This window comes from Rhamphochromis sp. 'chilingali' (genome assembly GCF_963969265.1).
Source record: "Rhamphochromis sp. 'chilingali' genome assembly, chromosome: 6".
NCBI lineage: Eukaryota > Metazoa > Chordata > Actinopteri > Cichliformes > Cichlidae > Rhamphochromis > Rhamphochromis sp. 'chilingali'.
In genome coordinates, this window is record NC_137933.1 from 20,523,895 (window position 1) to 20,541,052 (window position 17,158).

The window sequence follows — 17,158 nt, forward strand, 5'->3', positions numbered from 1 at the left end:
TCTATATAAAAAAAGCAGTGCATATCAACATAAGTGAAGGGAATCGGCTCATCATCACTGAGCTATAAATAAATGATCAAATTTATCAGTGCTTTAACATCATGGGGGCTTTCAGCTGAAGCTTAGCGTAGGCTGGGTAAGTGACTTTACAGGGAATGCAAAGATATTTAGTCATCTTAATCCTACACCTCAACTGCTAATGATGCTGTAGAAATGCCAGAAATTAATTAATTATATACCTTAATGTCAGTTTTCAGCAGTTGAGCTCAGTCGCCACACAAAATATTATAATTATTTTTGTGATTAATTCAATTTAATGTATTCTTGTTTATATAACACCAAATGAAAACAGTCAATTCAAGGTGTTTTGTATTGTAAGATCAATTATAAGGAAAATAACACAGAGAAAACTCTGACAATCAGAGGACTCCTTAAGAAGTGAGGTGACAGTGGGAAGGAAAAACTCCCTTTTAACAGGAAGAAACTTCCGGCAGAACCAGGCTCAGGAAAGGGGAAGCCATCTGCTGCGGCTGGTTGGGACTGATAGGAAACAAGCGGGCCAAAAGACAAAATGTGGATTAGCATATATGTGTTTCTAAACTTGTGACCTAAAGAGGAGCTGCCCACAGAAAGGGTTCTTAAATACTGTTTCTTGTCATTATTTCTCATTTAACCTAAGGACCAATTTAACCTTTCTATGTAACATGTTATCATTTCAGATCTTTATGTTAATTTTATTTATTTATTTATTTTACAGCTCACACAGCTGCTCAGTCTTGCTGTTTTCCTGAGAATCACTTGTTGAATAAATGTTGAATAACACTGTATCTCCTTTCAGCAGACAGTTCGGTTTGTGGTAATGTTACCCAAAGGCAGCAGGCTCTTGGAGAATACGAGCCACGATTTCCATCTTGGTGCTGCTGTAGCAGAGCCCATGGAGGAAATCCAGATTTTGAATGAAGAACCTGCGGTCCACCTGAATAAAAACCTCATCTACCACAAACGGTGCCATGATGTCAAGCAAACGGAACTCCTCCTCCGTGAACACGCCTGTATACATGCCCTGGAAATAAAGCACAAAAAAATATATAAATAAAAAATAGGATATTTCAAGAGACATGGGAAACAAGAAAAGCGTACTAACTAAAAGCTGGCAGAGAAAAACTATTTATTAACTCTTTGGTAAATCCTGATTATCTCAATTCTAACATTTCATCTATGCTCATGGTAAAAAGAAAGTACACACTCTGCAAAATGCAATTCTAAGGTTTTACTTATTAGGACATGGTTAAAAGTTAACTAGCTTTTAACCATGTCTTACAACCTGAGATTACACAACACATGACATATTACACCATGTCATTATTTATTTAACAAAAACTCAGAAGCAGTGTATACTCTTTAATAAAAACCTTTTTGCTTGCATACATTCAAAATTCAACATGCTAGTGGATTTAATAACTGTTGGCACCTTTTATGGCAGAAGTAACGTTAAACAAACTGATACCTGCAGATCAGACTTTAAAAAGTGTCATACACTCTTGAGATCCTTCAACAGTATCTGTATGGGGGTGAGGTGTGGACTCCAAACTAATCTGATCTACTGAACTTGATCTCACAGACGTCCACACTGAAATGAACCTATAAGAAACACTGATGAGCCTTTTTTTGATGTGTGTTATCTTAGCAAGGTGCTCATTTTTGTGGTGAGTACCGAGTACTGTGCAGTTCTTATGTTCCTAACTGATGATGGATGAATATTTAAACTTCCACCTTACTTTTCCGTTGTTTGTAAATGTTTGACAGTTGCTAATTTTAACGGTGTTTTTGGTCTTAGCTAAAACTTGGAAGAAGCTCAGATTATATTTTAAGACAAACACAAGAATAAATCCAGATAACTGTTATCATTTTTGTCTTCTTTTGGTAGCTTCTTTTCCATTGAACCTCAGAAAAGGGCCACTGGGAAATCAGGCTCTACTTACCAACCTCTGCGCCATTTTATCAACCAGCAGCAGCTGCTTTGTTCGGGACAGCAGGAGAAAGTGATGCGGTCCTGCTATAATCATCCTCCTGAGACTGTTCATCATATCTGTGGAAAACCTTTTTATGGCACTCACCCTGCAAGACACAAACACACAAGACCAAAACAATCCAAAGTTTTGTTTCAGGGCAAAGAGTACACAAGGGTCTCCTGCATTGCACACATACTCATTTTTCACTAAAGGCATGCAAATCTTATGGATATTAAAGTTTTTCTGCAGTAACTATAATGCCAGCTTTGGACTTACGGCATTGAAAGTGCAATTTCAACTCCAAGATCTTCAAGCAGTTCAAAGAAGAACTCAAACTGATAGAGCACCTCGATTATACAGTTTTTCTGTCCAGAACAACAGACACATAATAGAAGTCACACATTAATGATCCTTGAATTAACGTAAATATCTTAAATGTCAGGAATTAATTGATGTGTAATTACCAGTGAGGTGTGAAGAAGACCAGGCTGCTGCCTGAGCAAGGCCAGGATGCTTCTCGCTGAAGAAGGTGACCGATTTGCCTGAAAACGATCTCTTAAGACAGCACAGCTCACACCCTGCCCCAGCGTTCCCAGACTCCTAGAGTCAATAGATGCGCAATAGTTAATTTATAAAGCTGCAAAATTGCTGGAAAATAAGAGCATCAACCATCAAAGGGGTTCATATATTTTGAAAACAGACAAGAAAATAATTGCTATGATTGCATGTTCATCTGTCTGTCAGATTAAGTGTACTTACAAGAAATGTTGTTTGATCAGATTTGGATTAGTATCAAGAACCTCTCTGAAAATTCCTCTAGCCTGGGGAAGAAAGTGGAAAAGTGTTGGCGTTGTAGTGGTAGCATGCAGGTTTGCATGATCGGTTGCATTCAGAGGCTGATCCATTCACAGTGTCGCTGATGATGCCATTCTTCACTTAATAATTTAGCAGCTAATCGAGATAGCGTCATGCACACCTCACAACAGAGAGGAAGCATATCCAATAAGAGGAAGCATGAAGAGATCAAAACACAACAGAGAACTCCCTGCTTCACTGTGAGAAGCTTTTACGTATTCATATACCGGAAGTGTTGGTACAGCGCATAAAGATGTAAACTTCCTACCCTTTTCTTCCTCTTCCTTTCCCCGTTTTGAATTCCTAATAATGTTTCACTCATAAACTTTCTTTTATATTTATTCAAGCCGAGCTGTTTACCACTCTGCGGTAATGCAAAGCAGGCGCTAATGTCACAGATGTGCGCTGTTGTGATACCTGCTGCGTGTTCCAGGGTTTTGTAGATGTATTGGAGAGGCTGTTCACAAGTAGACGTTTCCTTGGAAGAACACTGATTAGTGGTGTGCAGCCGAGCAAAGGAGCTACATCGTTCAACCAGGTGACCACCTCTGGGAAGCCCTAAACACAGTAAAGATAACACAAAGCGTTGCAGCAGGTGCTCGACACAGATGCATTCTTCTTCTTTCAGCTGCTCTCTTTAGGAGGTGCCACTGCCTCCATCTCACCCCATCCCTAGCATTCTCCTCTGTCACACCAGCGTTCTCCACGTCTCCCTCCACTACCATGAATCTTCTCTGTGTTCTTCCCTTTTTCCTCCTGCCTGACATCTTTTGGCCAGTATATCCACTTTCCCTCCTCTGCACGTGTCCAAACCATCTCAGCCTTGCCTCTCTAACTTTTTGTCCAACATGCTTAACCTGAGCTGTCCCTCATATGTACTTATTTCTAATCTTGTCCATTCTGGTCACTACCAATGAAGATCTAAGCATCTTCAACTCTGCCATCTTTATCTCAGCCTCCTGTGTTTTTATTTATTAGTACAGCTATAGACAAACCGTACATCAGCAGTTCTCACTGCCATCTTGTAAACCTTCCCTTTCACGCTTGCTGCTTCCTTCTGTCACAAATAACCCCTCAATACTTATCTCCACCAGCTCCACCCTGGCTGCACTCACCTCGCTTGTGCACTGTCCAGGTATTTAAACTCATCTACCTTCACCTTCACGCAGCTTTGCTTTTACACATGTATTCTGTCTTACTAACTTTCGTTCCTCTTTTCTCCAGTGGATACCTCTCCAGACTCTCTTCCTCCTGCTCCCTACTCTCACGATAGATCACAATGTAATCTGCAAACATCACAGTTTCCAGACCTCATCTGTCAAGCTGTCCATCACCCTCATGTAAACCCACATTTTGAACCCCTTGATTTGAGCCCAAAGATCCCTGTTTGAACTAAAGGAGGAGACAGAAAAGAGTTAATTACATGGCTATAACAAAAACAAATACAATGCATTTCTTCAAATTAAACTGTGGCATTTAGTGTGTGTGTGTGTGTGTGTGTGTGTGTGTGTGTGTGTGTGTGTGTGTGTGTGTGTGTGTGTGTGTGTGTGTGTGTGTTTTACCCATAGTTTGGTGGCTATAGCATTGGCTTGTGGAGGGAGGAGGAGGCCTTTTCTGTCAAGCAGACAGAGACCTTGTGTGTGCTGCGAAATAGCAACAAGGGTTGAGAGCAGTTTATCAGATGTAAGCATCAGCAAGGTCTCTGTCTTCACTCCTACAATGAGAGAGCCGAGCTCCCCCAGCCGGTCTGGGATAAACTGGGCAGCCGGGAGAGAGATGATGATGATGTAAGTGTAAGGCCCAAAAATACAGAGACAATAACTGAACTCACTTCACTGTGATGAGTTTCCAAAACTTACTCCATTGACTGAAGACAGCTTGTCTACTATTACAGCTGCCTGAAACATTAAAAACAAAACAAGTAATCATTCAAACACCTCGTCAACATGTTGGTTAAATTCACCGTTTCCTAAAATATGAAAGTCTTGTGGGGTTTAGTAACACTTGTTCACACAACCGTTTCGGTCGAAATGGCACAAACTATGTGTAGCTTTGAAGATGTTACTTCTCTGCAAGACTCCTTAAAGACATATGAAACCAACAGCTGTGAGGCTGAGGAAAACGCAAAAGGCCTCAGTTCAGATGAGAGCAGAGGATGAAGTAAAGCTTAGGTCTGTTCTTCATGAGGCCTGTCACCAGTGCTGAGACAGGCTGCCAGGCTGTCAGCTGTTCCTAAGATATAAAACTCCCACCAGCTGCTACGCAATCCAACCATCTACTGCCAACACATGATTGTACACTCACTGAAACCGGGCCTTGGAAAGAAAAGAGTCAATTTGCTAGTAAGAAAGGAAATTACACCAATTACAGATGATGACTGTGGTTACCAGCTTCTGGTATAGATTTCAGGTTTAATTTACTCCTCTACCTGTGCAGGACTGAATGGAATAGAGTTCAGGGTGGGGAGGACAGAAAGCAGCTGAGACGTGGAGAGACCCTGCAGGAAAGTCACGCCCAGCGAGGGCAGGAGGAGCGCGATCTCTGCCAGGCGCTCAGCAGGGACTGCAGACGGGACCTGCAGCTCGGTGGTGTTCAGTAAAATATTGAAAACCTGCCAACAAAGTTAAGACAAACAAAAAGAGCAATTATTACATGAAAGTATACATTTAAAAAAACAGTGAAGGAACTGCACATGAGTTCTGTTCCTACCAGGTCACTTGGCAAACGGAGTCCTTTACGTGTGCAGCTCATAATACTCTCGCGGATCACACTGAAAGCCTCGGTGCCTTTATAAACATAGAGATCATCTGGGTCTGCCAGGCATGCGATACTACCCAGCCTGAAATCACAAAGCAATGTTTCAACAACACACTCACAGGAAACACCTGCCAAAATATTACATGTATTTAATTTTAAGAAAGAAAGAAAGATCTTAGTTTTTTAATTGGTTTGATTGATTATTTTAAAGGTTTTTGTGTCATTTTTAAAGGTTTCTATAACCTAAAGAAATCAAGGCATTTCTAACTAATCAGTACACATGCTGTCAAATAATTAAAAAAAAAAACTTTACAACAAACCTTGAAATTTTAATATTGTGTGTAGGTGATACTTTTTTTAAATAAAGCAAATTTAGTTATGAGGATTGGAAGTCAAGCAAGTAGATTGTATATATGACAAACTATTAAGTTATATTAATAAAATAAAAGGTTCAAATGCACCTAAAAAAGACCATCCAGCAACATTACATCAAAACTAATTACTGTTGTCCCAGAACTTCTTCAGCGATTTCACTTGGATGAGATAAAGAAATGTTTCCCTTGCTGAAAATGCTGCATACAGCTGAAACTTTTGGGGGATTTATTTCTATTCCTGGATTCTTAAGCATGCATCAACACATTGTGTTCTGTCAGGTTTTATCTATGATTACAAAAAGAAAACATGGATGGAAAATGTTGGAAATGCCTTCCTATAGTCATTCCAAACCTGGAAAAGTCCTGAGCTGTTAGGTTCCTGTAGGTGCTGATGAGGTTGCGTGCTACAAATTCCTGCTTTAGTGGAGTGAGGGTGTTTCTCTGCAACACATCCAGCCCATCAAGCAGCTGCCGATGAAAGCATTACAAAAGTGACATATCACAATTAAGTATTAAAAATGGGCCAATACATTTTGCAATATAGTGACAAGGAAAGAAAAAAACAGTACAGTGTAAAATTTGAGGATAAAAAGACTGCATGCTGTGCACTTTAAACAAGGATTAGCTGAAAGACAAACATGTATGTTTCCCCTTTGCCCATGCTTTTTTAATTCAGACTAAATGGAAGGTAATATTTGTTTATATGTTGTATTTATTAGCAGTGCAAACCATCCAAGGTAAATTATAGTAAAACCTTTGGAAAGGTATATGTTTCTTTACTTCCTTGCCTCTATAGCATAACACATTTGTGCACATCTAATGCTAAAAAGTTAACAAACTCAAAACTTCTAAGAAAGTCACACAAAACATAAAGTGTAAAATGTCAATTTGTGGGGGAGTTTTCTCATTTTGTTTTGTAAAGTTTGAAACAATTCCTTTTATTTATTCTTACTTCAGTATTGAAATATCAGTAGCCATGCTCATTCCTAATTCATGTTTTCCCAATATTACTTATTGAACACTGGCCCCTAGAATAAAACCCACAGTAGTGACAGAGACAGATGAGTCTGTGCTTTCTTTTGACCAGCGTGTGACAAGTGGCTGTGTTCTGCCCTGGGGCCGATCCAACTAGCTGCTTGCTTCTCAAGTTTCCCTGCCAGGTGTCAGAGCTCAGAGGGCCGTTACCTGAGCAGCTGAGAGGTGTTGGAAGTTCTGGAAGGGCAGGTAGGCGATCAGGTTTCCTGTGTCCTTGATGAGCGACTGTTGACCTCTGGTGATGCTGGAGGGGGACAATGCTTTGCTGTACCACAATCCAAAGGCCTGCTGCTGGTCCGGGGTCATGCTCTTTAAGATTTCATTAATTTTGTCCCGACTGGAGCAAAAACATTAAAATAATATGGTTTGTTTGAACTTTCTGCTGAAAAGTTAAAAAATAATAATAATAAACTTATTTATATGTGACCTTCTTTGAATTACTGCATATAGTATAGTACTGGCAGGCATCATTAAATTTAGCTTGACTTAGAATAAATATTAAAATTCTTACAAAGGTACAAAAAGGCCTGAACAAGCCTAAAGCTCATTAACAGTCTATCAGAGACTTCAAATCTCTTAAGTTTAAGTCATATAAAAATCAAAGTATAATAGCAGCCTAATGATTAAATTCATTCTAAAACCATTTCCCCTTTTTTCCAGTCTCATTATTATATATTAGGTTAAATATCCATGGCCAACAGGTACATATTTAAGATGCAAATTTCTTACAGCAAGAAAATGATTTTCCAAAGTGAGAAACTGGAAAACAACTGCAACAAAGAAAACAAGCGTTATCTGGATTAAGATAACTCTGAGAACCAGCTTGCATTACATTATTTACAATGTATAATGGATGCTCTGGACTCTGCATGGCAACGCATCATTTCACTTCTGACTTCATTCAGATCCCAGAGGCATTTTCTCAGGGAAGAAAAATATATTGAAATGAATCTCAGTGAATGTTCAGCAATGAGCAAAGTAAAATGATACAAAGCATGACCCATTTTCCATCTCTTTGAGTAAAAGCACCTCATCCTAACCTGAAAATGAGAATGGATGCTTTTAAATTTCACACCTATTATGCTATCTTTCTTTTTTTATTATTGACTCAGGAGCCACTTTAATAGCCTCACATGTTCAGCTGCTTCTTCATGTAAATGGACAGCTCAGCACATTTAGGCATGTAAGCCTGGTCAGAATGACCAGCTGAAGTTCAAACCCAGCATTAGAAGGAGGGAAAAAGACGATTTATGTGACTCTAAATGAAGCATAGCAGCAAAGGAGTCCCTCTAAAGTTGCCTACAAACAGGAAACTGAGGCCGCAATTTACATGGGCTCTCCAAAATTAGACAATAGAAGATAGGACTGATAAGTCTTAAGTTCTGCTGAGATGGTAAGGTCACCATGGTGGTGGTGGTGTAATGGTGCGAGGAACATTTTGTCAGCACACTTTGGCCGCAATCCAGTAAAACGCCTTTCATGTGTGGTAAAACAGGAGAGTCACATCATGGATGTGCAGCCAAACATAATCTGCAGCCAATGTAATCTGCAGGAACTATGTGACATTATCATATTAATAAGGACTAAAATCTCTGCGGGAGGTTTCCAGCACATTGTTGAATCTATGGCGTCGTTCTAAAGGAGGTCCAATCAAGACCTGCAAATTTGGGTTCAACATAGCCACAGTTAGAGTCAAAACTCATAGTTTTGGTTTAAAATTATGTGCAGCAAAATATGTCCTACTTCCAAGATAATCACAAGAACAAAATGAAAAATGTTAGCCTTTCAGGAACCAGAGACACCGTTTTAATCCCTCACACGGGACATGTGGTAAGTTCCGAAAATAATAATGCTTAGATGCATGAGTAGTGGGCTCATTAGTAAAGAAGCTCCATCACTTACACATTGATGCTGTTCTGCCAGGGAGGCAAAGCTTGGATGTCAGCTGGGCTGGCTTTAGTCAGCATTGGAGCGAGCTCAGGGAAAAGAGTAACATCTTTTACCAGGTGAGTCTGCAGTATCTCTGACACCATGGTGGATAGGTACTCATTGGGCAACTAGCAAACGGAAGAAAACAATGTCAGCGAGAAAACTGTGCCTCAAAGAGATACAACAGATGAACTGACAACTAAGACTTCTGGGAAGGGAAATTAAAAGGCGGATGTGGTGGTGGTGGTCTTATTCACCTGCAGTGTGTCTTTGACACTGGCGTAGTACTGAAGGATGAGTCTGATGGTATGATTGTGAGCTTCTTTGAGCACTGGCCTCAGGCTGCTCGGCGATAAATTGAAGTACGCCTGCACATGTGGAAAGAATGCGAGCAATAAACACATACTGGATATTGTGGCAATTCGCATTAGTATTATTATACAACATATCTTACCTTAATGAGAAGCATTTCGTCAGTGTTCTGCAGGTTTCTTCCCGTCTGCAGCAGTCTGCTTAGCACCGTCTACAGAAGGGAAATATGCAGTTATAATAGCACCTTATAGAAGGAGCATCAGACACATATAATACAATTGTCCCCTTTGACACATTATTGTAAGTGTCAAATCAGTTGTGAGCCAGGAGAGATTAACACCCAGAGGAAGAGACTCATCATCTGGATATCAGTGACAGAAGTGTAACTGGACACCAGCTGTAGGCCGGCTGTACACTGAAGGTCAAATGACGCTAATGGTAAGTGATATGATGAATAATTAGATGAATGATAAAGCCAATGAACGGAACTACACAGAAACAGATTGAGTCTTTCTGAATAAAAGATGAGGTGAATCTCTACTCACACTACGCTCTGATTAACCTGCAGAGTAAATTTCCGAGAAAGGTGCTAAAATATACTCGATCAGCTCTCATTGACTAACAGACTCTCGCTGAGCCTCAAAGCAAAACAGAGCACAGCAAATTATCTCAAACCACCAAAAACTCTACATAGATAACAGATCAATGTAATAATGACAATTCAATAATATGACAATAAAAATAGTTGCAGAAATCAACATAGTACAGGATTAGCACTGGGCTTTGCCACACCTCATTTTTTATGAGGTTTTTTTTATAGGGATTTTTTTCTATCAAAGTGTGTTTTTATGTGTTTGGGATCATTGTTACTGTTAGATAACAGTAGATACTAAATATTACATGTTATTGTGCAGTACACAAGATCGACAGCGCACAATGTGCTTTGAGGTATCAGCCAAGAAAGGTGTCGTTTGTGTCTGTGAACATCCGTGTGTACACCTGTGTGGATCAGCATGCTTGTATTCCAAAGGTTTCTCCATGTGACGATCTGCTAGGGAGTGTGGGGAGCCATAGCCCCGTCCCCTAGGGCATGAAGCAGGTATGGAGGAGATCCAGGCCCCAGACATCCAGAGGCCCCAGAGTACGAGGACCCGAGGAGGACCACCACAGGGGCAACCGTGCCACCCTCCTGGGAAGAGCTGAGTAGAGCCCCAAACGAGAGGTCACCCAGCAGCCACGGAGCAGAGGCCAGAGGGGGTTGCAGTGACGTGCCCGCAGGCTCTGCCAGCAGCCAGCTGTGCCAGAGAGGACCAAGCCTCAGGCCCAGAGGCCTGAGGGCACCCCACCCCCGGAAGGGGCCCAGCTGGGCCACAGGCACCAGGCCCCGCCAATCAGCCACCAGGAGTGAGCCAGTACATACATGAGCACCCAGCCCCAGACACCAAGAACCACCAACACACCAACGTTTTAAGTATATTTTTAAAGGTGACCTTATTTGACCTCAAAGAAGACGTCAAAGGTCCAAAGGCCCACATGTTGTCAGTACAACATTTGTGGAGGTAATACACAGTAGTTCTTGTTCTTGTGGAGCTGCTTTTACCAGCTTCACAAAAAACAGAAAAATCGTATATATCACCAACTGTAATACATTAACATGAGCAAAATGCAAAGAAGGTTTTTTGAGCATTTCTAAACCTTTGGTCTGTCTACTTGTTCCACTACTGAGTATCTACTACTACACTACTCATAATCCACACGAGTGCATGAAAGAACCACTTACCCCAAAACACTGTAGCAAGACTCTCTTGTTGTCAGAGTTGTCCTCCAACTTGAAATAGTTGATCACAGATTTTAGCACACTTGGTCGTATTGTCTCAGTGACATGCCACTGGGTGATCTGAACCTCCTCCAGGGATAACAGGACAACCACAGTGGTGCTGACTGCTTGCTCCAATGCTCTAGCCACAGGTGGAGTCAGCAGATCCACCATCTTGGACCGCACACTGTCCACCCAACAGCGCACTACTGTCTGCAGGACCATATTCTGAGTGGCACACGGCTGACAGGCTGAAGCGAAGATGGTAGGGCAGCTCCAGTTGAACTCCTTCACCAGATTTCTTGCTAGGCAAAAATTAGGGTCCGTAGTGGTGCTAGTGTTGTTGTTGCTATTGTTGTTGGTGGTGGTGGCATTGGTATAGGTGGTGTAGGTGGTACACATCCTGTTCACCCACTGGCTCCACGGCTCACGGGACAGAAACAGGAGAAGACCGTCATTAGGGCAAATGGATAAGAAAAAATTGGTCTGATCATTCTCCCAGCATAGAGCCAGGAGTGCAGCATCTGGTGGAGATGTGATCCAGCTGGAGTATTGACACTGTTTAGTCACGCCTTCCACACTTTTATTAGGAGATGTCCCTGGGTCTTTTGAGTAGTTGGCACAGTGCTGTATTAGCCAGGTGTTGTCCTGATTGGCCAACAGGTTTTGTAGGACTGTATTATTGGCACAGACTCTGGAGGTAAAGTTAAGTTGGTCCATCTCAGCACAGAGAGCCACCTCAGTCATGTCCACAATGATGGGACGCGTCCAGTCAGAGTACTTGCACACCTACAGGACCATTTATGGTGAACACAACATGAGAATAAAAAGTCAACAGTTAGAAAATGGCTTTACTGTTGTATATGCAATTAATGCTGTTATCTTTAGTTTATTTTTTTTTCTGTAAAGATACAAAATGCACTAGTGGATAAGAATATATAGGTTCAGATTTCAGAACAGAAATGTTCAGACTTTGGGATATAATGGGATGATTTTGTTTATAAGAGACTCATGCAGGCTTATTTTACTACATAAGGCTTAAAATAACAGTTCTTTCTTTTTTGTGCTTGTTAATTAGATTTTATATGTTCATTCTTGCCAGGTAAAACACCCACCTGAGGTGGTACGGTTATTTCCTCCATGTCTGTGCAGACTGATGTAAGCCATTTGTTCAGAGGATTTTGCAGCAGCTTTTCCAACACAGACTGCTTGCAGCAGACACTCTTCTGAAAAGCACTCTGATCATTCTGCCAACAAAGTCCGATCACAGAATCGTCCACCTGTCGTTCTCCCCACGTATTGTAGTCACACCACATTCCAATGTTGAAGGCCTCTGTAGGCTCGGGGTGTGGAAAGCTAAGAGAGGTGCGGCAGTGTTCCTCAAGCCAGGTATTTTGTGTGCTAAGAAGAAGGTTATCCAAAAATGTTGCATTAGAGCAAACCTTTTTAGTGAAACCGCTCTGGTCGAAGAGGATGCACATTGTCAAAAGATCATTGGTAATTTCCACCTCATGCCACTCAGAGTAGTGACAAAAATCTAACTGCGTATCCAAGCCAGGGATTGGCAGTGGAGGAGGTACGTTTGTGCAGTTAGGCATGAACTGAAAATGTTCAGGGTTAGACATTACAAACATAAAGAAGCCAGTGTTCTCACAGATGAGGTTGGTCAGTCTGACACTGTCGAGGCTCATGCAGAACGCCAGCAGGGAGGTATCCACCATGTTTGTGAACTTGTTAAGCCACTGGCCATACTGGCAGAACTCACTGACCATGTAGTCTGCAGAGGAGTTAGCGCAGTATCCGTACAACCAGCTGTTCATCTTTTCAGATAGCAGCTTCCGCATCAATACAGCATCGCTACAGACCTGCTTCACAAACTCCACACGTTCATTGTCACTGCACAGTGACACAAGGACAGGGTCCACATTATTTTGCAACCAGTCGTTATAGTTGCACGCAAGTTGTCTGAGGTTGGAGGCTTCCCTGGCAACTCGACGAGGTTTAGTGAGAGGGGTGGCGGCAGGGGCCGGCCTTGCGTTGTCAAAACTGCAGTCAGATGACCTGCTAACAAGTGGAGAAGCCAGTGTTTGAATAACATAACACATGTTGCTCCACACATTCTTCATTTGGTTGGAGCTGAGGGAGCTTAGAGCCTCGCAAAACGTGACCACATGCGTGGAAGACTCTACTCCTGAATTTGAGAGGATCTCAGCACACATTGTGTCGTTGATGGTGGCCAGATTGTAGCTATCACACAGGGTGTCGTAATAATTCATAGTGCTGTTTTCAGCATATGAAATGCTGCGTTGGGAGGGAGCACTGGGAGGAGTCTGGCATTCAGGTCCTGGATGCATAAATGCTGACTGATCTTGAGGGAGGAAGATGTCCAGGAGGATATCGATCAGTGATGTACTCAAAGACCAGCTCACATTGTTCTTAATTCCCCTGAACAAAACAGGAAGTTAATTATTATTGTACATTTTATACATCAAATATAATATAAAAAAATCATTGGTGTTATTCGTTCCACCTGTTAGTGGTCATAATGTTGTGCCTGACTGGTATGGTAAAGTCATGGTAAAAAGATCTAGTGCGGCTTTACTAGTTTAGTGTCTACATCCATCTTGTGGACAATTTTAACTGAGGTATAAAACACTTACATAATGTGTCCAGCCGGCACTATAAAAAAGGTTTAATATACGACTCACAGCAGTAATTCTTCCTGCTTTATCAGCAACCTTGTTTTGTAAAGAAGGAAAAGCATTGCCCTGTGGTGCTGATGTAGTTAAAAAGCTCCACAGGGCAGCTTAAAGATGAAGTTTATGCAAATTTTACTAATGACTCACCACATAATGAGCTGCTGGAGGTCTCCTAGAGAACACACAGGAAATCTAATTAGCATAAAACTGTAGAAGAATTCATAATAATAATTTCTGGAATACAAAAAAATTACATAATATAACAATAGAAGTATTTTTTTAAATGCTTTACCTTGTTGACAGGTCTCCTTTTCATCTAAAACTGGGACTTTTATTCCAAACTGTAAAGCTATTCTGGTGTAGTCCATTGGTACTTGGATAAATAATGCCACAAACCTTAAGGTGTATGTTACTGTTGCATCTATGAGTCCACCTAACACATTTATTAAGTTTTTAGAGAGAGAGAGACTCGACAGTATATTTATAAATGTTTCTTGGAAACCACTTAACGCTGCTGAATCCCCCATCCTGAGGTAGGTCCTGAAGAAGCTGCCTGACTCTTCATCAGTGGTCAGTGAAGAGCATGTCTGCGACCTCAGAGTTGTCAAAAAAGTCAGCAGTGGTTTCGCTAACTCCAGAGACACCGTCTTTGTCAGCTCTGCCTCCAGTCCACAGTCCTGTCTCCCGGACAGAATGCAAATTGTTATTTTGGGAAGATCATCTAAGAAGTTTTCTCTCAGCAGTGGCTGAAAAATATTGTACAAGTTCATCAGGGCACCATAATATGTGTTTAAGTCAAAACCGGCTCTGGTGGTAGAGGAGCTGAAGCTGCGTGTATCTCCATTAGATAGAGAGTGGATTTGATCAATAACTTTTTGGATATCTTCTTCTAACTTGGTGCCCTCACCAGGAGTCTGGTTTGTGGTTCTTTGCATTAATTTGGGTTGCAAACTCGTTTGCTCGACATCACATATGATTCCGGTTGATGCTAAACAGAAAGAAAGACAGAAAGAAAGAGGGTCATTGTGTTATTTTTATACTATGTATTCAGCAAGCTCTTACTCTAACTGAAGTCTGAAGCCTCTTTTAGTAAGTAAGTAAAGTTTATTTGTTAAGCGCTTTTCATAGACAGCCAATCACAAAGCGCTGTACACAAAAGGCTAAAAAGAAACAGAAGGTTAGGTACCAAAATAGACAATTTAAAACAAAAAACAACAACAACAAAAAAGTTACAACTGTTGTCAAACGTTCACTGGCATGAATGTCATGGTACTTTGGGGGCTTTAAATCGTTTATTTGAACTGTTTTTTTCAGGGTGGAATGGCTGTACAGCATACATCTTTAGTGACTTGAAGAAACGAGTTTGGTGCACAAGCTTGAAGTTATTTGGAATTTTCCCAAAGTCACACAGGGTTAAAATTACACAATGCATACATATATAGGCTCAAATGTATACATACAGCCCCACTAATATTTGGTTGAATGTTCTTTAACAAATTTCACCTTGACCAGATGTTTTTGGCAGGCATGAACAAGCTGGTGGCATCAGTCTGGCTGTGTATTTGACCACTCTTTTTGGCAGAATTGGAAGAGTCCATTTAAAGTGGTTGGTTTCCTGACACCAACCTGGCTTTAGCATAGTCCACAATTTTTTAACAGGGCTAAGGTCAGAGGTTTGTGTTTGAAAGCCTTACTTTTATTCCTCTCGTCACTGTGGCCAAACAGCTCAGTATTTGTCATGGACATTAGGCCGTTTCCAGTTCGTGGCTGGCTTGAGCTGTGGTGGTTCCTGAACATCCTAACTATTTTTTTCTCATCTGAAGGTGACAGTTCAGGTCTTCTTTCAGATTTTTGCAAAGCGGAGACACACCTTAAGAACTTTTTATGTACAGTTATTTCAACTGATGATCGTGGAATCTGCAGTTGTTTAGAAATGGCTCCTTGGACTTTGGCCACCCCAGTGAGTGCTATCAGACAAATCCTTTTTATGTTGGCAAAGAGAAACTATCACCTCAATTCAATCATGATCAGTGACGAGATCTTAATACACCTTGGTCTTATCAAGTTATAAGACACCATAGAGCCTTCAGCATCACGTATTAAAAGTGAGTGTATGTATTTGAACCTGTATGCAGCCTTCTGACTTTGTGTGGAAAAGAGAAAAACCAAAATGAATCCAAACTTATGCAACCAATACTTGGTTTTTTTTGTAAAGATGTATGCTGTACAATTATTCCACCCTGGAAAAAGAACGGCTCAACAAAATCATTAAAAGCCGTGACATCCATGCCCATATCATACAAAATGACGGCGTTGCTTAGTACGAAACAAATATTGATTTTTTTTATGATTGAGAACCAACAATCAAGTTTACTATTCACACGATATATGATACTTGCGATGGAAAAGTCAAGACTTTCTATTAGCTAATAATGCTAAATTAACAGATTATTTTTAATTCAATTTGTGTTTTATTTATCATGTAATACTACATTAGAGGAACATTTTACTTTATTTTTTAAAATTAAGACTGCCTAAAAACTGTATTTTGTACTCACCAAATAAGATGCACACAATGCAAATAGCTGGTGCTGACCACATTGTAAATGTCCTGAAATGTAAGCAGGAAACCCCCTCAGAAAAGTTTTTGTTAAATCCTTTTTGTTGTAGAGAAAGTTTTTAGCTTTGCTGAGAGAACAATCTTCATAACTGCTAACACTATAATGCCTGTCTCTGCTGAAGAAGTATTAAACCTCCTTAGGATTTTATCTTCGATCCTTCTTCGGTGCCGCTGTGCTCAAACAAGCTGCCGACTCTTCACTTCAGTGTCAGCCTGCAACTCTACACCTGGTCTGAAAGCACCGTAATTAAGGACACTGGTAAAGGGGAAAAAGGAGGTGTGAAATGAGGGCTGTGAAACGCAGAAGGGATTTAAGCAATGGGCACAGCCAAAATGTTGCATTATTAATCGAGTGTGTTGATTAAGTCCTCCATTTGAAACTGGACTCCTGTCAGGAAGAGACAGAAGACACCAGACTGACTGCTGGAAGATTTATATGACATCTGCTACCAACAACATACCCGACCTGATCCAGCCTCTAAAAAGAGTAAAATTAGAACATCTTTGAATCTAAGATACCATAAAATGATAACAATTCTTATCAACATACTATTTCCCCAAATATATGCAAGAAAAATGATGCGTATGATTTAGATGAGTATGTCTCACTTGCTAAAATTGCTCTTTTGTTCCTTGTTTCACCTCTTGTTTGACTGCAGCTCCATTTGTATGTTGAGGAGAAAGTGCTTACAAAAACACGCATGGTCAAACAGAGAGCAGAGAGAAACCTACATAGATCCTAGGCAAGT

At 40.8% G+C, this 17,158-nt stretch overlaps 1 protein-coding gene across 1 annotated transcript in view; it reads right to left on the minus strand.

Moving 5' to 3' along the window:
• Positions 1 to 16,482, minus strand: part of strc1 (stereocilin 1) — a 38,939-nt gene extending 22,457 nt beyond the window's left edge. Inside the window, exons 1-20 of the mRNA XM_080884654.1 lie at positions 16,348 to 16,482; positions 14,082 to 14,777; positions 13,937 to 13,961; positions 12,206 to 13,535; positions 11,055 to 11,879; positions 9,417 to 9,485; positions 9,220 to 9,330; positions 8,936 to 9,090; positions 7,184 to 7,370; positions 6,351 to 6,466; positions 5,577 to 5,706; positions 5,296 to 5,478; positions 4,727 to 4,765; positions 4,430 to 4,624; positions 3,285 to 3,425; positions 2,772 to 2,833; positions 2,477 to 2,612; positions 2,289 to 2,377; positions 1,983 to 2,118; positions 867 to 1,063 (exon numbers count right to left, since the gene is read on the minus strand). Coding sequence (XP_080740780.1) covers positions 867 to 1,063; positions 1,983 to 2,118; positions 2,289 to 2,377; positions 2,477 to 2,612; positions 2,772 to 2,833; positions 3,285 to 3,425; positions 4,430 to 4,624; positions 4,727 to 4,765; positions 5,296 to 5,478; positions 5,577 to 5,706; positions 6,351 to 6,466; positions 7,184 to 7,370; positions 8,936 to 9,090; positions 9,220 to 9,330; positions 9,417 to 9,485; positions 11,055 to 11,879; positions 12,206 to 13,535; positions 13,937 to 13,961; positions 14,082 to 14,777; positions 16,348 to 16,390 — 4,865 coding nt within the window. The 5' untranslated portion in view covers positions 16,391 to 16,482. The remainder of the gene's footprint in view (positions 1 to 866; positions 1,064 to 1,982; positions 2,119 to 2,288; positions 2,378 to 2,476; positions 2,613 to 2,771; positions 2,834 to 3,284; positions 3,426 to 4,429; positions 4,625 to 4,726; positions 4,766 to 5,295; positions 5,479 to 5,576; positions 5,707 to 6,350; positions 6,467 to 7,183; positions 7,371 to 8,935; positions 9,091 to 9,219; positions 9,331 to 9,416; positions 9,486 to 11,054; positions 11,880 to 12,205; positions 13,536 to 13,936; positions 13,962 to 14,081; positions 14,778 to 16,347) is intronic.
• Between the last annotated feature and the right edge of the window lie 676 nt (positions 16,483 to 17,158).